This window comes from Pelobates fuscus, chromosome 4 (assembly GCF_036172605.1).
Source record: "Pelobates fuscus isolate aPelFus1 chromosome 4, aPelFus1.pri, whole genome shotgun sequence".
In the NCBI taxonomy this organism is placed as follows: Eukaryota; Metazoa; Chordata; class Amphibia; order Anura; family Pelobatidae; genus Pelobates; species Pelobates fuscus.
Window position 1 is genome coordinate 39,474,518 of NC_086320.1, and position 25,709 is coordinate 39,500,226.

Below are 25,709 nucleotides of genomic sequence, written 5' to 3' on the forward strand. Positions count from 1 at the left end.
ATTATTCCAAACAATTTAGGAATGTTAGGTGATTTATGCCCTTTATGGATTAAAAACAGACTCTGCATCAACTATGTCATTTTCCATGGGAGTTTTGCCATGGATCCCCCTCCGGCATGCCACAGTCCAGGTGTTAGTCCCCTTGAAAGAACTTTTCCATCACTATTGTGGCCAGAAAGAGTCGCTGTGGGTTTTAAAATTCGCCTGCCTATTGAAGTCTATGGCGGTTCGCCGGGTTCACCCGTTCGCGAACATTTGCGGAAGTTCGCGTTCGCCATTTGCGAACGGAACATTTTATGTTCGCGACATCACTATTTATAAAGATAGATCCACATTCCTACTATTTATTGCCTCATCCAATATATTTTTTTAATTTTCTCTTCCATTAAACATTTTCAATCTGGCAAAAAGCATCAACACCTACCAGTAATTAATACAGAGTAAAATTGGTTCTACCTTAAAATACTCATATATTTTAGTGAAAGGGGTATAAAATAAAGAAACTGTTGTAAAAACGCATCTGGTCGAGAAGGAATGTGATTCAGATGCAAACTTCAGGAATGGATTATACATTAAACTTTCCCTTCTTGTTAATTCCAGTTATATTCCACTTTCCTCTAATTTTAGCCCCTTCCTAAGTGCTTATTCTTGGGTCAAGGGTGTCAAAAAAACAACTTCTGACATGACTAATAAATCATTTGTAGCTTTTCTGTCCAACAAGACATTGCAAGGAACTTAAATAGTAGTAGAACAGTAATGCTCTGTGGTCTCACATTGGTCAGTTCCAAAAAGGAATACATTCAATTCTTTCCCATGGATTTGGCTTAACCCCGTGAGAGACATGTTTTTGTATTTTGACATTTATAGGATAACAATCAGCTTACCATTTGTAGGCTTATACATGATTCGGTAGCCCATAGTGGGTGAAGGAGGTGGATCCCAAGTAATGCGAAGCTTGTTGTACCATTCATCAGAAACACGCAAATCTCGTGGCGCAGATAAAGGCACTAAGTGAAACATAACTGGTGTAAGTATACTTAAAAAAATAAATCAGGTTATATATTAATACTATTTTCACTTTGACATACACGTTTCTTTTTTCGTTTTGCTTTCCTGACTGAATAAACTACTTAACTGGATTCAACCTGACCTCATCTCAGTCAAACTAACGGAATTATCTGGCTAACAAGCTCTTGATATTTGTTCACATTAAAGCCAATGTGTACTCATTTGTGGCAAACCAACCAGACAAACTCCAGAGAAGAATCCATGTTAAAGTCAATGTGGCCCCCATCTGTAGCAGACTAACTTAACAAAACAAGAAGACTATTCCTTGTCAAAATCAATGTGGCATTGTCTAGCCAAGTTAATTCCAGATATGAATCCACATTGACATCAATGTGGCCTCGGTTTTAGTAAACGTAACTGCGCAAATCTGAATTTACATCCAACTCAATTTTGTCTTATTTCTGGGAAAGTATCTAGCAAACAATATTAATATTTGTGTATGAGGAAAAAAAACAAACAACTGACAATTGTTCCATCAAAAAGTTTCAAAATAAAATTTTGAAGAATTATTATAACAACCTTAGATTAAATCAATCAAATTGTTTGATATGTTAATATATAAAGGACATACATGTTTTTCCAACTCCTGAAATGCCTTTTCCTTCTCCATCACCAAAAACAGGCGTGACTGTGATTTTATATTCCGTATCTGAAAGCAAAGGCTGAAGAACAATCTCCTGCTGTTGTCCTGGTACTATTGCCTGTGAGAAACATAAGGTCTGTTACCATTTCTTTCTCTAGGCATTTTTGTCACATTTTTGCATAGCTCTATTAGTTGGCCACAGTCCAAGCACAGATGACCATGGTGATTGGACCTTGTCAGAGACTGGGTAGCAATAGCAAATATTTATATTCTTTGCTGTAAAAAGCAAATGATTTGTGAATATGAATTCTAATGTGAAGAACTCCGAGGTAGTGAAACTCGAAGGCAAGATGCTATCTGGTGGGATACCAGCACTCGTTTTACTTAGCAACTCACCGTTTCTTCACCACGATCACCATCAGTCATGACATAAGACACTTTAAAGTGCTTTATATTTGGATCACTCATGGGCCATGAAACATGAAGACTAGATGTAGTTTCATCATCTATCTTAAGTTTTCTAAATTCAAATCGGAGACCTAGAACAAAAAATAATTATAGTGAACAATACGACTTTCAGGGTTACTGACTAAATTACAAATTGCTAGCTATTGTCACGTCAGTTATTTTAGTTTAGAATATACAATTCCCCTGTTACTTCTCCTCAATTCACTGTTAAGTGCACAAACCACAACAGGTTCTGACCATGTTTGTTAGTAATTTCCTAGTCACCTAGTCAATTATTCCTAAACCTCTTTATTCCAAACAAAAATTAAAAGTCAGTTTGACACAAAAATGGCTGTGATTAGAAAGAAAAGTACAATAACAGTATAAGAGACAGGCCTCACATTAATATCATCAAACGACACAGATGGGAATTGGGTATTACCATCGTACTGACAAAGGCATCAAATGAATCCAGGACTATTTTTGTTTAAAGAAGCGTATGTTTTTTGCAAAATTATCCAAACAGAATTGGCCTTGGTGCACCTGTTCCACTATACAGTGTTAAGAATTGCAGTGATCTTATGACAGAAGAATTATAAAATTGTTTCACATGGAGACCAAGAAGGTAATTTTCGTATCACGGTTTTGGTTTGATTTGCCCCGATTTTTTCAATGCATTGGTCTTTTTTAGATTTTAGTTTATTATTATTTTTAATTGAATCACTTGCACAGGAAATCAGACTCTTGTATTGGTATCACGAATACCTTATTCTTCCCCTAAGTTTTCTATTCAAATTGCATGATGTACTTACGTAGAGACATTGTAGTGGTGGTGGGTGTAGTGGTAGTCCTGGTTACTGTAACAACAAAAAGAATATCTTTTAGGGCATTGTTAATTGGAAATGTGACAAATCATCGTCCAAGAGTAACTGTGATTATTCAAGAACGAGATTTTTTTATGCTTGAACCGAAAATGTCTTCATTTTGTTGATCCTAACCAGATTAGTGTTACTCGCTAAAGTGTAAATTGTTACGAATATAAAATGGATTTCACGTTTTAGGCCACAATACAGGAACTGAAAACATACTTGATTTGGAAATGTTTCCACAATTTTAAATTTACTTGAATTGGTTTTGAATTTTTGACAGTTCATACTTTAAAGATTAACCCTGCATGTCCACAATAGTTACTAAAAAAACAATTCCCTTTGTTAGTCTTAAACATTTTTGTTCCAAAGTACAATGTCTCCAATCCATCCCAATAAACTTTCTGAACTCTGCTTACTGGCAAACATCTAGCACTAGGGATCTCTAAAGGCTGATCTTGGTCTACTGGTCGATTGACTAGGGCAATCAGCTAGGCTGTGATGGTTTTGGTCTCAGGTTTGAAGGAAGCTGGCAGAGGCTCCAGGAAGAGTGCCTCTGCTGGCAATATGCACTGTGTTTGGGCTATGTATACTACATATAGCACAGTGCATCTCCACATAGCTCACAATGTAGTTTGTGATTCATGTTGTTACTTCATACAAAGCAAGCCACTCAGAGTGACCTTTGTCAGTGTTATAGGCAGCAGGATAGTGACTATGGAAGAAGGATGGTTGGGCAAGTAACTACTAGGAGAGGAATGGTCTACACAGTGTGGTCTATGGCAATGAGAGTGGCAAGTACATGCCTTCTCCGACACACACTGAGGAGCATCTCAGGTAAGAAGTTAAAATGATCTCAAATGGTTTGACTACTTACAATAGGGAAGCATAACGACTACAGTGAGTAGCTCTTGAATACTGCATTATGTGGCATTGATGGAAAATATTTATTATAATATTTTGCCATCTAAATTTCTATACGAAATGAACACATTAAAGCTGCTATGAAATATTCCTTACATGTTGTCGCTAAGGTAGCTATAGCATCGCTTTCAGTTTCGTCGTTAAATATTGCGGAGAGTGAAACTTCATATTCTGTGCTGTGAGTTAATCCATCAATCAGATAGGAGGTGATGTCACCATTCAGGACAATCTAGATAAAGCACGCACATATTACAGTATGATACAAATCCCCAGCATTGGAAATATTTAATATACCGTATTTTTCGCTCCATAAGACGCACTTTTTTCCCCCTCAAAAGTGAGGGGAAATGTCTGTGCGTCTTATGGAGCGAATGTGAAGCTTTACTTACCTGTCTTGCAGCGTTGGCCGGCAGCACAGGGCGCACCGCGGTAGTGGAACTTGAATTTCATGTTCCGGTTTCCGGCGGGACTGAAAGGAAGTGTGCACAAGCTGAGTGCGCACTTCCTTTCAGTCCCGCCGGAAACCGGAACATGAAATTCAAGTTCCACTACCGCGGTGCGCCCTGTGCTGCCGGCCAACGCTGCAAGACAGGTAAGTAATTATAGGACAAGGGGAGGGGGACAGTATGGGAGGGGGATGAAGTCTATGGGGAGGGGTGGGGATGGAAGTCTATGGGGAGGGGAGGGGGGGGATGGAGGTCTATGGGGAGGGGAGGGGAGGGCGGGGATGGAAGTCTATGGGGAGGGGAGGGGGGGATGGAAGTCTATGGGGAGGGGAGGGGGGGGATGGAAGTCTATGGGGAGGGGAGGGGGGGGATGGAAGTCTATGGGGAGGGGAGGGGGGGGATGGAAGTCTATGGGGAGGGGAGGGGGGGATGGAAGTCTATGGGGAGGGGAGGGGGGGGATGGAAGTCTATGGGGAGGGGAGGGGGGGATGGAAGTCTATGGGGAGGGGAGGGGGGGGATGGAAGTCTATGGGGGGGGATGGAAGTCTATGGGGGGGGATGAAGTCTATGGGGAGGGGGGGGATGAAGTCTATGGGGAGGGGGGGGTGAAGTCTATGGGAAGGGGGGGGGATGAAGTCTATGGGGAGGGGGGGATGAAGTCTATGGGGAGATGGGGGGATGAAGTCTATGGGGAGGGGGGATGAAGTCTATGGGGAGGGGGGATGAAGTCTATGGGGAGGGGGGGGATGAAGTCTATGGGGAGGGGGGGGGATGAAGTCTATGGGGAGGGGAGGGGTGGGGATGGAAGTCTATGGGGAGGGGAGGGGGGGATGGAAGTCTATGGGGAGGGGAGGGGGGGATGGAAGTCTATGGGGGGGATGGAAGTCTATGGGGGGGGATGAAGTCTATGGGGAGGGGGGGATGAAGTCTATGGGGAGGGGGGGGATTAAGTCTATGGGGAGGGGGGGATGAAGTCTATGGGGAGGGGGGGATGAAGTCTATGGGGAGGGGAGGGGGGGATGGAAGTCTATGGGGAGGGGAGGGGGGGGGATGGAAGTCTATGGGGAGGGGAGGGGGGGATGGAAGTCTATGGGGAGGGGAGGGGGGGATGGAAGTCTATGGGGGGGGATGGAAGTCTATGGGGGGGGATGAAGTCTATGGGGAGGGGGGGATGAAGTCTATGGGGAGGGGGGGGATGAAGTCTATGGGGAGGGGGGGATGAAGTCTATGGGGAGGGGGGGGATGAAGTCTATGGGAAGGGGGGGGCATGAAGTCTATGGGAAGGGGGGGGGATGAAGTCTATGGGGAGGGGGGGGATGAAGTCTATGGGGAGATGGGGGGATGAAGTCTATGGGGAGGGGGGATGAAGTCTATGGGGAGGGGGGGGATGAAGTCTATGGGAAGGGGGGGGATGAAGTCTATGGGGAGGGGGGGATGAAGTCTATGGGGAGATGGGGGGATGAAGTCTATGGGGAGGGGGGATGAAGTCTATGGGGAGGGGGGATGAAGTCTATGGGGAGGGGGGGATGAAGTCTATGGGGAGGGGGGGATGAAGTCTATGGGGAGGGGGGGGATGAAGACTATGGGGAGGGGGTGAGTGAAGACTATGGGAGAGAGGAGAAGACTATGGAAGGGGGGGACACTATGGGACAGGGGAGAAAAAAAATATTCTGTACAAACTGTCCCATAGTAAGAAACACTATGGGACAGTTTGTTCAGAATATTTTTTTTCTGGGTTTCTTCCTCTAAAAACTAGGTGCGTCTTATGGTGAGGTGCGTCTTATGGAGCGAAAAATACGGTAGATCTGTCACCAAGAAGCAAAGAAAGACAAAAGAAAATGTTTATAAATCGCAAATGCTTTGAAGACCTTGGGTCAAGATTTTGTACTCATTGTCCTTTTGAGAAGACTTAAAAGGTTCATTGGACACTGCTTAAACCAATGATTGACAGTTAGCTAATATGTAGGCTCCCTGTTGTAGGATTAAGAGGTGTGAATTTATATATGTATTTTTATTTTCCACACCTCGCAAATACATATTCATTAAACATTGGGGTTAGGCAAACAAAATATTGAAAATCCTAAAACATGACAATATCCCGTCAAGTCCAAAATCAAGATTTCATCTAAATTCTGTGCAAAGTAGTTCTACGTCTTCTCTAATTTTTGCAAGTTCCCAGTTTGCAGTGCCCTGAAGTGCTGCAGTGATACACGTTCACTATTGGATGATTTCTGTCATTAATCGTGCAAGTTAAAAATGGCTAATCTGCCTTTAGGGAGTCAATCATTTGGTAAAGGGCGTTGAATGCTACATTTTTATTAATGAGTACAGGCACACCTGCTTTTTTTAGAGGCCATTGAATGTATAGCTTTAGGGAAGTTTGTTAGGAATAAGTACAAGATCATGGAATGTTGCAATGTGTGTCTCTTGAAAACAAGCCAATTTCATGTGTACGATGTATACATCTTTCAGGGACATTTTCCATTTTGTTTAACCCCTTAAGGACCAAACTTCTGGAATAAAAGGGAATCATGGCATGTCACACATGTCATGTGTCCTTAAGGGGTTAAACCTCTCATATTCCTGGATAGACATGTTTGACCCATAGTAATATATTAAAATAGTCTAGAGTTTCCTTTATGTGTTAAGATGTTTGGTCTACCCTCCCTCTAGTCTAGACCATTGATAGGCAACCTTCGTAACTTTGGGTGTGGACTACATGAACCCTGATGCTTTGCCAGTATTATGGGAGAAATAGTCCAAAACACCTGGAGTGCCACACGTTGCCCAACCCTGCTGTAGTTTAGAAGCTCGCCTTTAGCCGTCCATCTTTGCAGATTGTTCTTAAATCCCTGATACGGATCAAAATTTTATTTGTTTGTGCTATGTAAACAATTCTAGTTATATATTCTACAGATTACTGAATAAACAAACATCTTACCAGTGTTTTATTGTTTCATTGCTACATTTTATACATTTTCAACTTCAACTTAAAAATGTTTAGATTAATAAACTAGTAACAATCAAGTTTAATAGTGTGTTCGATCTTGCACAGTACATGTATGATACTTGCTTTTTAGTTGCACAGTAGTTATATAGTACTTGCGTATTAGCTATATAGTAATTACCTCTTGAGATTGTCCACTGCTAAGTGAGGTCCAGGTCAGTCTGTACATAGCAATATCTGGAGAGAAAGCCTTCCACAGGGCTCTGAAACTTTCCGTGGTTATCTCTCTGACCAGCAGGTCCTGGGGAGCTGGCACTTTCTCTGTACAGACGGCAATCAGTTTTTTATTTCGATTTTATGCATTTTATTTTGCACATAATATCCAAATACATTTATGGGGTCATTCACTAAAGTGAAATTCAAATTTAAGGCCAGAGTATCCAAACTAAAAGCATAATTGACTTTAGATAATTTTTACACCCGGTTATTTTCACCTTAAATTTAGAATTCACTTTGAGTTGACATTGAACTCTCACTTATGTTAGTAACCCGGTAAAAGTGTCATCCATCACGTAGACAAGCCTTGGGAAAACAACATTTTTTTTTTTCTAGTAAATATGGGTGTTTTAAAAGACTTACTTGTCGTAAAGGTTCCTGTGAGTGGCTCAGACTGTCCCTCATCAAAAATAGAGAAAATAGCTACAGTGTATTCTGTGAGGGAGGCCAGCTTTTCCAGGTTATAGGTCGAGATTCGGTCGACTTCAACCTATAAGAATACAAAATGGAATGTGGCCTTCAACCTGTGTTCTGGATTTTTACATTTCCTGCTCACAAACCCATCAATAACAACAACATTGAGAACAAAAAGACAATCAAAGTGGCTAAACTAGAAAATTAGAAATTGATAGCCAAAGAATGCAAAACCAACCCCAAATTTTTTTCCAATACATCAATTCTAAAAAAATAAAAAATGAAAGTGTAGGTAAATTGGAAACAGAGATGGGCCTGTTAGTTAATGAAGACCAGGAAAAGTCAGAAATGTTAAATTATTTTTCTTCTGTATATATTAATAAAGATCCTATGGCAAGAGATTTGCAAATGATTGCTGCAAAAAACGTGTAGTAAACTTGTGATTGCATGACTCGGGACAAGGTAATGTAATGTAAATAAAGCTCCGGGGCCTGACGGTATTCACCCACGAGTACTTAAGTGGGGACATTTAATCTTTCAAGATTCTTTAGTTTCAGATATCGTTCCTATATTTAAAAATGGTTTAAAATCCTTCCCTGGAAATTATAGACCTGTGAGCTTAACTTCTGTGACTGGAAAAATATATTCATAATAATATTCAGGAATTAATTGGGAAGAACTTAATAGCAATAATCAGCATGGTTTTATGAAACATAGGTCATGTCAAAGTAACCTAATTGCATTCTACGAAGAAGTAAGTAGAAGTATAGATCAGGGTGTTGCAGTGGATGTGATCTACTTGGATTTTGCCAAGGCATTTGATAAGGTTCCTCACAAAAGGTTAGTCTTCAAACTAAAATAAATTGGTTTAGATGATTATTCTTGTTCTTGATTAGAACATTGGCTTCAGGATAGAGTACAACGAGTTATCATTAATGGTAAATTTTCAAGTTGGACAAAAGTGGTAAGTGGTGTTCCTCAGGGTTCTGTTCTGGGACCGCTTCTATTTCACATATTTCTAAATGATCTTGCAATAGGCATTGAAAGCCATGTTTTAGTGTTTGCAGATGACACAAAACTTTGTAAAGCAATAAAATGTGAGCAGGATATTGCTTTGCTGCAGAGGGATTTAGATAGATTGGGGGATTGGGCACTAAAATGGCAGATGAAATTTAATGTAGAGAAATGCAAAGTTATGCACTTCGGGGTCAAGAATGCACAAGCAACTTACACCCTAAATAGTAGTGAATTAGAAATAACCACACACAAGAAGGATTTGGGTATTGTTATATACAACAAATTAGGCAGCAATATGCAATGTCAATCTGCAGTTGCTAAGGCCAGTAAGGTTTTGTCATGTATAAAGAGGGGCATAAATTCTTGGGATGAAAATATAATTTTGCATCTTTATAAATTGATGGTAAGACCACACCTTGAATATGCTGTGCAATTTTGGGTGCTTGTTCTAGAGAAGGATATCATGGCACTAGAAAAAGTGCAGAGACGAGCTACAAAATTGATAAAAGGAATGGAGCATTTTAGTTACAAAGAAAGGTTAAAAAATGTAAATCTCTTTAGTTTGGAAAAACGGCGCCTCAGAGGGGATATGATAACATTATACAAATATATTCAAGGCCAGTACAAACCATTGTCTGGAAATCTATCCGTAAACAGGGCTATACATAGGACACAAGGTCATGCATGCATTTAGGCTGGAAGAAAGGAGATTTAATCTAAGGTAAAGAAAAGTTTTTTCTACAGTAAGAACTATAAGGATGTGGAATTCTCTGCCTGAAGAGGTGATTTTATCAGAGTCCATACAGATGTTTAAAAAGCAATTGGATAAATACTTCCAAAAACATAACATACAGGGATATAATTTCTAATTAGTAGGGTAATACTCAGCTATGTAACTATGTAACTATGTAACTCAGCCTGGAAACAGGTTGATATTACCGAATGGTATAAAATGATAAAATGTTAGGTTTTTGTTATCTTAGCATATATTTTGCAAGCCATTCGGCAGTTCATCCCAGATTAATGAACAGATCTCCTTGATACTGGGAAATAAATCAAAACTTAATCCTTTTTTTTTTTTAGAATTTGATATATAAAAGTAAATATAGTTTCAGTAGTTTAGATTGATTACGAAAAAAGATTTAGCTATATGGTTTAAAGCTTTCAGAAAGATTATTCGTATTTACTTTGTTGATATGCTACTAGATGGTACCCTTCCAAAAACCTCTGATCTGTCCCATCTGCTTAAATAATGTGAAATTATATGTATATAAATATTTAAGGGATTTACTGTGATATATGCACCTGGTATTTTCTTTAAGAACGAAGCATTTTGGAAAAGAAAAAAAATGATTGTAGAGACTCTGCATCGCCAGAAGGTAACGATAAAATAAAGAACTTCCGATGTATTTATTTCCACATAATAAAGGAGTTCAAGTACCTTTATTTATCCCACAATAATGTCTCTAAGAACTGAAAGGATATTGTTATAAAAAAAAGCTGTAGGAAGAGCTGGAGCATGGCAGTCTAATTGAAATTGACTATTTTAACTGAATTTGAATTGGTTCGATGTACAATGAAGGTCACATAATAATGTCTTCTATACCACTTTTGAAACAGGTTATCAAGGCAATCGACTATATTTACTTACATCATTCATGTCTGATCCACCAGTCTTCACATACATAATCCGGTAGCCATTGGCTCTTTTGTTGGAATGATCCCATGAAACTGTTGCAGAGCTGTGCCTTATATTGGAAAATTGGAGGTTCCTTGGGGGGCTTAAAGGTACTGCAGAAAGAAATACGTAAAAATATTGAAAAATTAAAACGTTTGCCAAATGTATGTCCAGGTGACCAAGAATCATTAGAGAACATAAAAGAGGTAGTTTAGGACTGGAATCTAAACAATCTGGTCACCCACAACGAGAATGAGGAATACTTTGCAGAATTTTAGTAACAGGATTTGAACCCTCATTGCTCTATTACTACACATGTGGACCTTAACGATGACAGACACTAATAACAATTTACCCTGTTTGCCCTAAATTTGACCTGTCCTAGTTTATCATTCTCCCCTGATTCTCCCACCATTGGCCATCTAGAAATTTTATTTTGGGGCCAATAGGTCTGTGCTTGTAAAATAGTGTATTGCATCTGTACAGCAGCTTCACATTTAAGCACACTAGGAACATACATGTGGTTTCCTGCCCAGTCAGCGGGTCGCTGGCTTCATCTCCAAACATTGCATAGACCGTTACGGTGTACTCGGTACTGGGAGTCAACCCATCCAGTTCTACATCAGTTGTGGACCCACCAACCTTCATCTGAAATACAGGATATGTTCTGTTTCACATTTTCATTCATTACATTTTTTATAAAAATTCAAACTTTTTTGAATTCTGACATTTTGACATACATCCCTCATATCCACTAGCTCATCTGCACTTAATGTATCCTTTCCTCTGCCTCTAATCCTTTCTCCTCACTCTGTATCAGTTACATTTACTTGCACCAACAACACCTTGAATTCCAATCTCTCTTTCCCCCAACATGTAAGTTTTAGACCTCACCCTTTAATATAATTCCCCAACTTGCTTCCTCATAGGGTATGTCCTACCTATCTGCAGACCCATCCAGATAAATTAAACTTACTGTTACGGCATTCTGTAATCTGAGTGGTAATGTTGCCAGATACTAGCTTACACCTACATCAAGGTCCTCTGGATCTTCACTTTAAAGAAGGCTACGCACATTATCCTTTGCCCAGTTTGCAAACTATTGAATGGAGGAAAAACTGGGGCAAATTGAACTGGTATTCTATTCATTGTGTAATCACGAGAAAGCCCTGTGCAAAATGTGGGGCCTATTTACGTACATTTTATTGCTGTATATTCAAAAGGTAGCTTTATTTTTATGACTTGTAGGAGAATAGCAGAACATTGGGGCTCAGGCGAATAAGACACATGTTGTCAAAGAGAAGTAAATTAAATATGCATGTTTTGGTCTGATTGATTAATTTGCTTTAATCATTTACAGCATACCTGAGACATCTGCTAAGCAGAAAAGATTGAATGAACAAATTAAAAAAAATAATAATAAGGGGGGGGGAAACCGTTAAAATATTGTTACCTCTTTTTCATCTGCTGTTGCATCACCTGTAAGGGGCGCATAGAGAATCATATACCCACTAGCCCCAGCAACTCCAACCCATTTGGCTCTCATGCTCCTGTGGGTCACGTCATAAAGCTCAAGGTCAGACGCCATAGGTAGTGCCACTGAAAGGGAATATTGATATTCAGAACTGTAAATCCACAACGCGTTTCACGGCAAATGCTCGAACTTCAGTAAAAGTTCAAAGACAGAAATGCATTGGAAATGAAGATCCTGGAACACATATCTGTCCTAGATATTTAAATACAGTTTTGTGAAAACAAAATAGCCAGGTAGATAGATAATTTTCATAAATGTATGTTAAAAATCGAATTACATTGAAATATATATCGCTACAACACTATTTTTTTTTAAAATAACTTTTTCAATTAAGTTTATTTTTTTCTGTAAAAGGAATCATACTCAATTAATATATACACTAAGAATTAATAGATAATTCCATAAACACGCTCCTGTTGAAATTGATCTCAAAATTCCCCAAAATTCCTTGAACCAACCCTGTGACGTACTTTCTTTGAATGCACATCTGTTTTGTAGATGAATCATAAATTGGATGTATTTTCAATTTGCCCTTCATGGCACAGTCTAATATTTCAAAGTTTGAGCCTTTCAGACCAAACAATTTGAAAGTCATTTTCCTGCAGACTAGTTAGAGTCATAACTGTACTACTCACATGTGGTTTCAGTGCCACGTAACCCCTCGCTGGCAGCATTAACGTAGATAGCAAACACAGCTATTTGATATTCTGTTAAAGACATCAGGTTCTTTAGTACAGTGGTTGACACACTGCCATCGACTACAACCTGCAACAATGATTAAATAAAATAGGGGAGTTAAGAAATGGCATTATTTTTTAACAGTGTGTGAACAGGTGAGTGAATAATTATGCAGAATTCGTAACACTTGGAGGAGTTTTGCATCAGTAAAAATGTATCTAATTCATATATTTTTGAATATGAAATGTATTATATCTCTCCTAAAATATAATCCTGACAATGTACTTGTTTCTCTACGATAATTTACGTTTTAAGTTACTTAGTGGAAAATTGATGCCCCAGAAAATATCTGGAGTTTAAGACAATAGGGAGCAAAGAGCTTTGATGCAAGCAAAAAAAAAGTTTCATTATTCTTATTAGATGTCCAACTTTTATATTCTTTAAATATATTATTTATATATATATTACTATAGCACATACACAACACTCAAAACGATTGTTTTATATTTTATATAACAAGAAGCCAAGAATTGCAAAATGTGAAAAATCATATAAATGTAATATGTGCAGAAACAGTAGAATGGAGAAGATATAAGAAAAAGTGTGAGGCTAGCAACCGTCTTACTTAAAATTACCTCTTCGGGTTGGCCACCTTTTGTTGGATAATAAACCACTCTATATTTTTCAACTTGTCCAGGTGCGTGGGTCCAACTAACACGGAATCCCCTAGCTGTTACCTCGGAGGTGACTAATTCAGAAGGAGCGCCAATGGTGACAACTGTTGTTCCTGTAATGAAAAATAATTCATCAAAAAAAACAAACCCTGCACATCTTTTAACAGACAGGTCATTGGGAGATTAACTACGCTCTGAAATCAATCGTTCTTGAATATAAGAATCACGAGAGATTTGTAGCCAGATTTATAACAGCCCATGGATTCATGGCAACAAATACAAGAGCTTGCATCCAACCCTTTCATAAATATCTCTTGTGGGTATGAATTTTAATTGGGATAATGAAGTTGAACATATGTTAAACTGTCTAGCATCTGTTAATAATTGGCTGTAGTTATCTGTAGTGATCTGTTAGGATTGAGTGCACTATGTTTTATTATAATATATAAACAATCAGCTCATGTATAATGAGAGTGCTGAGCCATCATGATCCTCCTGAGGTAGGAGGGAACAAAATAACTTTTTAATTCAAAACCGCATGCCCTGACCAATAGGAGAACAGGAGGGGAGCCGCTAGATGGTTAAAAGGAGGAGAAGGAGACCATGACGGCATCGGAAGAAGGTTGAGAAGGCGGGCAAAACACGTCATGACGAACATCATTGGGTGTCTGCCCACAAAGCTCACGTGATTGGTAATGGGAGAAACCTGGAAGTGTCTGTGTGCTGGTGGCATTTTATATTTGATATACTTGCCTGGTTGTGGGTTGTTTGCTGGCGTATCCACCACAAGTGTTTTTAACATTTTATGTGAATAAAGAGTTGTGATACTATTCAACTGGGGTTTCTGTATCTCTATATCCATAGATGATCCATATACAGCTAACCGAACATAGTTTCTGGTGATATTCATCTAATCAAAAGTTTCTGTTGTGGGTAGTGGCATACTAAGGGGAGGGAGTTTAACGGGGGCGTCTACTTGTCATTGTGCCTGTCTGTCTGTGTGCCTGTCTGTCTGTGTGCCTGCCTGCCTGTCTGTGTGCCTGCCTGTCTGTCTGTGTGCCTGCCTGCCTGTCTGCCTGCCTGTCTATGTGCCTGCCTGTCTATGAGCCTGCATGTCTGTCTGTGTGCCTGCCTGACTGACTGTATGTCTGCCTGCTTGCCTGCCTGTCTGCGTAACTTTTCCTGACTGTCTGTCTGTGTGTGTGTGGCTGTCTGCCTGTGTGTGACTGTAACTGTGTGTGTGTTTGTGTGTGTGACTGTCTGCCTGTACGTGTGTGTGACTGTCTGCCTGTTACTGTGTGTGTGTGTGTGTGTTTGTGCCTGTCTGCCTGTACGTGTGTGTGACTGTCTGCCTGTTACTGTGTGTGTGTGTGTGTGTGCGTGTGTGTGTTTGTGCCTGTCTGCCTTGTTTCTGTGTGTGTAACTGTCTGCCTGTAACTGTGTGTGTGTGATTGTCTGCCTGTAACTGTGTGTGAGGGGTGCAGGGATTTTGTGGTGGTGGTGGGGTTTGTATTGGGACAGGGGACTAAGGGGGGCTAAGCAGAGGATTTTCTGGAAAGGGAAATGCAGGGGTTTTGTAGAAGGGGCACTACAGGGGTTTGTAGAAGGGGGACAGGACAGCGGTTTTGTAGGAAAGACGCAGGATAGGGGTTTTATAGAAGGGGGCTGACAGGGGTTTTACAAAGTTTACAAATGTGTGCAATAATTTTTTTTTTTTAAAAGAGAGAAAACATTTTAAAAGTGTATTTTTTGGTTTTGTTGAGGTAGGGGAGGGAAGGGGTGCCAAACACAGGATCCGCCCCGGGTGCCAAATGCTCTAGGTACACCCTGGTTGTGGGTATTATCCCTCTCATGTGGGACACTTCAAACCCAGAGCCAGGAGTGATAGGGCTCTGGCAAATGTGAGTTATTTTCCACATTTTTCCTTTGATTTATGTTGTTAAATCAGATAACCTGCACTATTTATATTTATGTTATTATTTTCAGAATACTACTTGAAGAATGTATGTCAACCACAGTTGAAGTGCGTTACGTATTTGGTATTTCTTTTAAGGCTGTAGTTAAATATCTACCTATTGTCCTGAATTTGAAATCAGATTTTTTGTTTTGGAATATGTCACTTAATTTCACTGGAAGATATATCAATATCACGTTCAACCCCTGGTACAAGAAGACATATACATTAATAAATAAGTGTGACTATCTTACAACTGCTCAGGTCTACCGACTCCAGTGTATTGATAAAATAACAGTGGCCTCAACTTAATAATTTTGGATAAAAGTTTGAAATGATCAAAATCTGTTGGAAAACCTTTTTCAAATGATCTGACGATGGGTGATTTCTGTAGATAAATCATTTAGAAATGTTTTTCTAACAGATTGTGTAAAATTGAGTAAGCGCTGCGGAAAAAGTTGGTGCTATATGAATGCCAATCATAATACGAATTTTAAAATATTATCCAAAAGAATTAAAGCAAATTGAATGTAAAAATGTAAACAAAAAAAAACAATCAGAGTTTTGTATTCCGCTAGTGCCAACACAACACAACAGTTTTTAAGAAAACAATGACTTCAACTCAACACTGTATATGAATCTCATGCTCACTTAGGCAACAGAGTTTAGTGTATCTTATGTTCCTTTATAAATAATAACAGTAAACTAAATACACAGAACAAATAGAGTGGGAGAAAATCTGTAAAGTATTCAATATGCTAATGACTTCATCAATCGCGTTTTACCATTTTTAATTCCAAGTACAAAATCCATCTTTACGGATATGTGTGTAGCTTGCTCACATCCACACTGAACTTCACCTCCAACAATTTAACGTTTGCCGTACCATACGATCATTTAGCACATTTCATTTAAAACCACCGCTTTTTAAAAGATCATCCTTACTGTTAGGCCTGCTCAGATAAAATACTTTGTTGTAAGACTATAAAGTCATCACGCATGAGCCAATAAATCATTCTGTGCTTTAGATAATGATGATTTATTAAATGCACCTCTTGCCAATAATGTTTAATAAAATTGCTACCCTTTTGCCGTGGAATGTCATTTTATCCCAATCACATAAGCAATGTTATTACACGAATCCTTCATGGCCTGGAGGATCGAAACATGCACACGCAGACACACATGCCTCTCGTAACCTTACAAAAACTCCAGGTCATAAATCTTGAAGATTTGCATAATATTTGTAATGTGTAACACAATACCCTCTGCAGTGTCTGCTAGCTGTCGCAAATGCGTCAGTCACTCACCTTTAATTTCAATTTCTTGCTCTTCCACTCGAGTACACACTGTCTTAGTGAGACCTTCAACAATCGAGCTCATGACGTTGAAATCAGCAACATTGTACACGTGGGTGTTGTCAGGTTCCGAGGCAATCTCCTTGAGTTCATTAAGGTCAGCATTTTTCACACCTAGCCACGTGTACAGAATAGGAAACATATAAGGAAACATTAATGTATACCATTAAAGGATACCGAATAGAATTTTCATTGTACATTCAAAAATAAAATATCATAAATTGTAATAATTAGCAATGCTATTTGGGCTTTTACACAAGCTTGGTTTCATTGTGCTTTAACATTTTAAATGGTGTTCTTTGGGTCAGATTACAACTTCCATCAAAAATGCACAATTCCCTCTATCACATTACACAAACTAAATGCATTAAAAATATATATATATAATTAGAGAAATTGATTAAACAAATAGTATCAAGTGCTCAGATATACATATTTTTGCAATGCCAATGGTGCTTGGCTACCTAAGCCAGGTGTAGGCAACCTTGGACACTCCAGATTTTGTGGACTACATCTCTCATAATGCTTTTACAGCCATAAAGCAGGTAAGAATATGTTAAGATGTAGTCTGGAGTGTCGAAAGCTGGCCCTAAGCGAGCAGAGTTTGCTTAACTTCCTTTTTCTAAACTACTTCACTTTAAATCACTCTTCTGTGAAGGAGCAGATTACAAACAGAAGACCCTGCCATAATCCCCTGGTTGCTAAATATCCATTAAGCCAGATTGTCTCTAATGAAAGTATCCAGAGCTTACCAATTGCAAACAGCTCAATCCCAGCATCTTTCAGACTTCTGGCTGGTGGAAGGACATCATCTTGAGATTTCCCATCAGTGATCAAAATGCCAACCTTTGGAAGTCCTGTCCTGGCTCCCGATTCTTCTTTGAAACTGTTCTCCAGGATGTATGTCAAAGCAAGTCCTACAGAACCGATACATGTTAAACTGACGATACATGTCATAAGATGGTATTACGCCTTTCAGATGATCAAAACAGTTAACATGCATGCAAAGTGTTTAACGCCCGGGGATGGTCAACATTTAGTGAGAGATTACTCAAAACCTTCTGGCACTAAAATCGTGATGGAAATATTAAAGTATATGATTTAACGAATGCCATAGAATAAAATGTTTTTGCAAAAAAGTGATGGAACCAGAGAGCAGACAATCCCCATTGATGTGCTATTATAGGGAATATATTTACTGTATATATAAACAATTAAAAACCTCTGTGGATCCAATATTATTGCTGGTGCCGCTACTTTTAAGCAAGAGAACCCAGCAGGTACTGTAGCTCTCCAGCTGTTGGGGAACTAACCATCTTCTATCATATCTTCCTCGTCTGGTTAGCCTGCTCTAAACTAATAAATAGTTATATTCTGCCAGAAACTAAGGCTTTCAGGATTAATATAGATTAGGCAGTTTTTCCTCTCCAAATTATTACAATTTATGAAATCTTTTTCTGTATGCTGAGTCTTGAAACACACCAACATTATGACCTAAATCAGGGGTAGGCAACCTTCGGCTCTACAGATGTTGTGGACTACATCTCCCTTGATGCTTTGCCAGCAATATGGCTGTAAAAGCATTATGGGAGATGTAGTCCAAAACATCTGAGGAGCCGAAGGTTGCCTACCCCTGACCTAAATGAATAGTTTGAGATGTAGATTGCATTCTCTAACTGGAGTTAATATTAGAATTAAAACACTTTGATCAGAGTTTCTGATTACTGATACATTCCATTCTATTCCAATAACTACTTCAGAGGCGGCTCTCTAATTAGGCGGTTTAGGCGGCCGCCTAAGGCCTCGCGCTGGCGGGGGCCTCGCGGCCGCCTAAACCGCCTGTTAGCAGAGTGTGTCAGGTCCTGACACCAGGAGGGGGCCCGGCAGCTTGCCCGGTATGCCGCCGGGTGCGAGGCCCCTCCTGACTGCCCGGCCGGCCACCGCAGACACTGGTCTGCAGCTCCGCAGTGTGCAGAGCTGCAGACCATGTGACTCGCGAGAATTGGCCAATCAGAGCGTTGCCGCAGGTTACCATGGCAACGCTCTGAATCTCGCGAGATTACACGGTCTGCAGCTCTGTGGAGCTGCAGACCGGGAGCAGGGGCCACCGGACCACCAGGGAGCCCACTGGACCACCAGGGAAAGGTAGGCTCACCCACCACCATCACCCCCACCACCCTTAGCTTCACCCCCTACCACCATCACCCCCACCACCCTTAGCTTCACCCCCCACCACCATCAGCCTCACCCCCACCACCATCACCCCCCACCACCCTCAGCTTCACCCCCCCACCACCACCATCACCCCCCACCACCCTCAGCTTCACCCCCCACCACCATCACCCCCACCACCCTTAGCTTCACCCCCCACCACCATCACCCCCACCACCCTCAGCCTCACCCCCACCACCATCACCCCCACCACCCTCAGCTTCACCCCCCCACCACCACCATCACCCCCCACCACCCTCAGCTTCACCCCCCACCACCACCATCACCCCCAACACCCTCACCCCCACCACCATCACCCCCACTACCCTCAGCTTCACCCCCCCACCACCACCATCACCCGCCACCACCCTCAGCTTCACCCCCCACCATCACCATCACCCCCCCACCAACCTCAGCTTCAACCCCCACCACCCTCAGCCTCACCCCCACCACCCCACCCTCAGCCTCACCACCACCATCACCCTCACCACCCTCAGCCTCACCCCCACCACCATCACCCCCACCACCCTCAGCTTCACCCCCCCACCACCACCATCACCCCCCACCACCCTCAGCCTCACCCCCACCACCCCACCCTCAGCCTCACCACCACCATCACCCTCACCACCCTCAGCCTCACCCCCACCCCCACCACCCTCAGCTTCACCCCCCACCACCATCAGCCTCACCCCCACCCTCACCCTCACCCCCCACCACCATCACCCCCACCACCCTCAGCTTCACCCCCCACCACCATCAGCCTCACCCCCACCCTCACCATCACCCCCCACCACCCTCAGCCTCACCCCCCACCACCATCACCCCCCACCACCCTCAGCTTCACCCCCCCACCACCATCAACCCCACCACCCTCAGCCTCACCCCCACCACCCCACCCTCAGCCTCACCACCACCATCACCCCCACCACCATCACCCCCACCACCCTCAGCTTCACCCCCCACCACCATCAGCCTCACCCCCACCATCACCCCCACCACCCTCAGCTTCACCCCCCACCACCATCAGCCTCACCCCCACCCTCACCATCACCCCCCACCACCCTCAGCCTCACCCCCCACCACCATCACCCCCCACCACCCTCAGCTTCACCCCCCCACCACCATCAACCCCACCACCCTCAGCCTCACCCCCATCACCCCCACCACCATCACCCCCACCACCCTCAGCTTCACCCCCCACCACCATCAGCCTCACCCCCACCCTCACCATCACCCCCCACCACCCTCAGCCTCACCCCCCACCACCATCACCCCCGCCACCCTCAGCTTCACCCCTCCCTACCATCACCCCCACCACCCTCAGCCTCACCCCCACCACCCTCAGCTACACCCACCACCACCATCAGCTTCACCCCCCCACCACCGTCACCATCACCCCCCACCAACCTCAGCCTCATTCCCCACCACCATCATCCACCATCACCACCCTCAGCCTCACCCCCCACCACCCTCAGCTTAACCCCCACCACCATCACCCCCCCACCACCATCACCCCTCACCACCCTCACCATCACCCCTCCCCACCATCACCCCCACCACCCTCAGCCTCACCCCCACCACCCTCAGCTACACCCACCACCACCGTCACCATCACCCCACCACCATCACCCCCCACCACCCTCAGCTTCACCCCTGCCCACCCTCAGCTTCACCCCTGCCCACCCTCAGCTTCACCCCTGCCCACCCTCAGCTTCACCCCTGCCCACCCTCAGCCTCACCCCCACCACCCTCACCATTACCCCTTCACCCTCAGCCTCACCCCCCACCACCCTCAGCCTCACCCCACCCTCAGCTTCACCACCCCTCAGCATCACTCCCCCCACCACCTTCAGCATCACCACCCTCAGCATCACCACCCTCAGCATCACCCCTCACCACCCTCAGCATTACCCCCCACCACCCTCAGCATCACCACCCTCAGCATAACCCTCCGTCACCACCCTCAGCTTCCCCCCACTCACCATCACCCCCTCCTTCTCACATCACCCCCTTCTCACTCTCACATTACCCCCTCTCACTCTCACATTACCCCCCCCACTCTCACATTACCCCCCCACTCTCACATTACGCGCCCCACTCTCACATTACCCCCCTCTCACTCTCACATTACCCCCCTCTCACTCTCACATTACCCCCTCTCACTCTCACATTACCCCCTCTCACATTAACCCCCTCACTCTCACATTAACCCCCTCACTCTCACATTACCCCCTCTCACTCTCACATTACCCCCTCTCACTCTCACATTACCCCCTCTCACTCTCACATTACCCCCTCTCACTCTCACATTACTATCACCCCCTGCTCCCTCTCACATTACCATCAACCCCCCGCTCCCTTTCACCATCACCGTCCACTCCCTCTCACCATCACACCCCCCGCTCCCTCTCACCATCAGCTACCCCATACACATAGGGTCTCAGACAAAAACACAAACATGCTCACAGAGACATACATTCGCACACACAAGGATACTCTCTGTCAGACACACTCTCAGGCACATACACAGGTAGACAGTGCGTCAATGTGTATATGTGACACTTTTTTGTTAGTGGGGCCTCATGTTTGCGTTTCGCCTAAGGCCTCATAAAGTCTAGAGCCGCCTCTGAACTACTTGATTGTAAAACTGGGAAGGTATGCGGTAAATTTATAAAGATTCCCTGACTTAATTGAACTTTAGCAAGTTACAATTAGATAAAATGACATAAGCTAAATGTTATCGTTAGAGGGCATCGTACCTGCATCTATCTACTCATTCGTGTCTTTTATTTGCTCTCACACTTCCGTCTTTTGCTCACTCGTTCGTCTTTCTTATTTAACAAATAACTAGTTTCTTTCAGGTGTTAATCGCTATGTTGTATCTCAGACTAGAATTGATTGGTCACTTTGTCACTTCTAAGCCTTGTACATTATAAAAAAGATAGAGAAAAAAAAACTAACGGCACAATTCTAAGAAGTTACCTGTTAATGTGTTTCCTCCTTTGTAAGGCAGGTTTCGGACCGCATCTACCACAGCGTCTTTTGTATTGTATGCATTCAGATGCCATTCTATCCTGGGATCCCCACTGTACTGTGCCAGGCCTGACATAAGGAAGAGGAGAAATTATTTCAATACAATGGCTGCACACATGCATAAGGAACAGATTCCAAACAGAAATTGTCACTGGTATAAATGAATCTGGTTATATTTCCCTGGCGCTCAATCAGAACTAAACTTCCTGGTTTAGTTAGCTCAGCGGAACTAAACTCCAGAGGCAGCAATTGGTCAGGGAAACTACCTTGCAAAGACTTGAGCTGCATTGGGAAGTCTGTGATTGGACAGCCACAGAAAGTCTGGGTGGGGTTAGGAGGGGAGGGCTAGCAAATGCTTTTGGCAAGAGATCTGCACCTTTTGCAAACTGTATATGCAGATATACCCCCAATGAAAAAAAATGCATAATGCATGGGGGTTTATCTACTAAATAGTGATTTTTATTTATTTATTTATTTATTTATTCATAGAGGGGTATACTACAACAGTAGTAGCAAATATCCAGGAGCTTCCTAATTAAGTATTTTAGAGGAATATAGTATAAGATACAATACGCAACAATATGTATGGCAAAGGTGACTAAAATCCTGGAGGAGGGTATAGTCCCAGGATAAATGAAACCTCTTGCCAAATATTATACTTCCATAAGGATAGAAGGTATAATAGTCAAAAAGCAATAAGGTGTTATATTATTGACTATTACCAAACAAATATTTACAAGCAAAAAAACCAGTATAGCGAACTGGTTGCTAAAAGCAATACAAATATCGCTATGAAAACAACTGAGAAGGTGAAAAAACAATTTATTTCAAAATGTTGCTAAAAATATAAAATATAATAAAAAGATAGTCCACAATGTTCATACCAGTCAAGTAAGGGTAAAAAATGAAGGACAACTTTCTTCCCAGGCACGGATGGATGAGGATGCTGTTCGTTAACCTGACATCCAAACAGTGACCGCCGGTGAGGACGGCGTGCGTTCCGCAGTGCGAGCCTCACCTCGAGCCTCACTTCGGGGGAACAGCACTGCTTGCTAGATAGTGTCGGTATGCTGACTGGGATCCGGGGTGATGTCAAAGTCCTTCCAACAGTACCCTGGCTGGCTGTCTGCTGTGTGGTCGTTTCTTTAGATCGGCTGACGCGTTTCGTAGGGGGTAGCCCTACTTCTCAGTTGTTTTCATAGCGATATTTTTATTGCTTTTAGCAACCAGTTCGCTATACTGTTTTTTTGCTTGTATATATTTGTTTGGTAATAGTCAATAATATAACATCTTATTGCTAATATACCTTCTATCCTTATGGAAGTATAATATTTGGCAAGAGGTTTCATTCATCCTGGGACTATACCCTCCTCCAGGATTTTAGTCACCTTTGCCATACATATTGTTGCGTATTGTATCTTATACTATATTCCTCTAAAATACTTAATTAGGAAGCTCCTGGATATTTGCTACTACTGTTGTAGTATACCCCTCTATGTTTATCGTCATATAGGTTTTTGGTGAATCCCTATTATCTTCCAGTTTCAGAGCCTCCGATATATGGTCCTTTTCCCTCTTGCTTCTGTTTATCAGAGTTTATATTTCACATTTATTTATTCATGTTTCTTGGGTAATGGAGTGTCTTTTAATTTGGAACTGTTACATTAACACTTATTTACATTGCAATGATTGATATAAAATAATATTGTATGTTTTTTTTATTAACATTTAGTTGCTACATAGAAAGTGACTTTAAAAACAGGGGGAATATTTCAGGAAAGACCGATTTCTATAGACTATTACTTTAAGATACCGGTAATGTTTACACAGCTTAATTAGATAAATTAGTTTTATCAGAAGCGTTAAGTAAGAAATAAAGTAATATAAATAAATTATAAATGTCAGAGAAACATTGTGAATATAATAAAATAGAATCTAGCAGCTACTCAAAAGAAGAGGGGGTGGGGCGGGACAAGAAATAATTACAGGCGATTGGCAACAAACGTTGAGTAAGAGGAGAAATAGGGTGATCCAAAATATTCAGGGTTATTCACTAAAATGTGGATTTGAGGGAATATCACATTTTCTGCCAAAATAGTAGAACTAAACAAGTTCTCTATGTCACGCATGTTTTAATTTGGCAATTCTAGCCAAAATTTCACATTTAATTCCTGATAATAAAAACTTTATTGAATAACCCAGAATAGCTTTCAGACAGATTAAAAGCACCAGTTAGGCGGGGCAGGGCCTGACTGCAGAAGGGAGCAGACGTGTGCTGCTGAAGCTCCAGCAGCCACGCACAAAGCAACCTAAAAATCGCTAAACGGAACCTGTGACCCGACCCACTTTGGCCACTACTCGACTCAGGACACCGAGACCGGCAGAATGACACCTCTCCCGAGGCTGTATGCCAAAGTCCCGAATATCCAGCCGTTGCGGCCTACTCACGAGGCGGACACGGGGGAGGCGGCCGCTCTCCCGTCGTCGCAAAGCGTGGACAAGATCAGTTCCGGCTCCCGTTCCCCCCCCTATGGACCGGAGGGGGTTATCCCGGTCTCCACCAACACAGCAAGTACAGAGACATTGACTGCAGCTGACTACCCAGACTGGGGCCCTGGACGGGCTGGACCCAGCAAGATAGCGGAGGCTGTATCCCAGCCTACATTCACGCTGCCCCAGCCGACCAACCTGGACCGGATATTCCAGAACTTCTGGGCCCGACTGGAACGACTCCTAACCGGGTCCCCCCCTGCACATGGAGAGGAGATGAAGGAGGTGAGGAGAAGGGGAAGGAGTGGGCTGATCCCGGGTAAAGCTTGCCCCTCAACACCCGCTACACCCACTAAATACCCACCTGGGCCGGAGGTCCCACGGAGACATCCTCCACAGCTTCAGCCACCACGCCGGAAGCCCGCCCGCCGGCGGCGGCGGCGAAACACCAGGGCCACCCTCGGCGCCCACCAGGGGAAAGACCCTGGTCAGAGAAACTGCTATATTTATTAATGGGTTAAGCCTTCCCCCAAAGCCTCTAGTGGCTGTCTCACTGACAGCCGCTAGAGGCGCTTGCGTGATTCTCACTGGGAAAATCACAGTGAGAGCACGCAAGCGTCCATAGGAAAGCATTGTAAATGCTTTCCTATGCGACCGGCTGAATGCGCGCGCAGCTCTTGCCGCGCGTGCGCATTCAGCCGACGGGGCGGAACGGAGGAGTATCGGAGGCAGAGATCTCCCTGCCCAGCGCTGGAAAAAGGTACGTTTTACCCCTTTTCCCATTTCCAGAGCCGGGCGGGAGGGGGATCCTGAGGGTGGGGGCACCCACAGGGCACTCTAGTGCCAGGAAAACAAGTATGTTTTCCTGGCACTAGAGTGGTCCTTTAAATATAATATAGAAATATTGATTTCTTTTTTTTTAATACTCCTCATTGTTTCCTTCTATTGCTCATTTCTAACTTGATGTGTGACTAAAATTTAGTGACATTTTGTGATTGTTCCCTAGCCATTAATTATCTTTTTTCCCCATCCGTCATTTATCTTTTTGGGGCTACAAGCGGAATTCAAATCACAAATCAAAGCAGACATGCTCGGCCATTGCACATTTCGT

The 25,709-nt window shown here is 42.7% G+C and overlaps 1 protein-coding gene across 2 annotated transcripts in view; it reads right to left on the reverse strand.

Annotated features, from left to right (window-relative positions):
- Positions 1 to 25,709, reverse strand: part of COL14A1 (collagen type XIV alpha 1 chain) — a 135,995-nt gene that overhangs the window by 69,133 nt on the left and 41,153 nt on the right. For both annotated transcript variants that reach the window (XM_063451104.1, XM_063451103.1), the window contains 15 exons: positions 22,058 to 22,177; positions 17,617 to 17,781; positions 16,817 to 16,978; positions 13,514 to 13,665; positions 12,836 to 12,965; positions 12,120 to 12,265; positions 11,185 to 11,314; positions 10,640 to 10,779; positions 7,921 to 8,047; positions 7,463 to 7,602; positions 3,985 to 4,117; positions 2,911 to 2,955; positions 2,048 to 2,190; positions 1,640 to 1,769; positions 885 to 1,007 (listed from right to left, as the gene is read on the reverse strand). In XM_063451104.1, the coding sequence (XP_063307174.1) occupies positions 885 to 1,007; positions 1,640 to 1,769; positions 2,048 to 2,190; positions 2,911 to 2,955; positions 3,985 to 4,117; positions 7,463 to 7,602; positions 7,921 to 8,047; positions 10,640 to 10,779; positions 11,185 to 11,314; positions 12,120 to 12,265; positions 12,836 to 12,965; positions 13,514 to 13,665; positions 16,817 to 16,978; positions 17,617 to 17,781; positions 22,058 to 22,177 (1,986 nt within the window). The remainder of the gene's footprint in view (positions 1 to 884; positions 1,008 to 1,639; positions 1,770 to 2,047; positions 2,191 to 2,910; positions 2,956 to 3,984; positions 4,118 to 7,462; positions 7,603 to 7,920; positions 8,048 to 10,639; positions 10,780 to 11,184; positions 11,315 to 12,119; positions 12,266 to 12,835; positions 12,966 to 13,513; positions 13,666 to 16,816; positions 16,979 to 17,616; positions 17,782 to 22,057; positions 22,178 to 25,709) is intronic.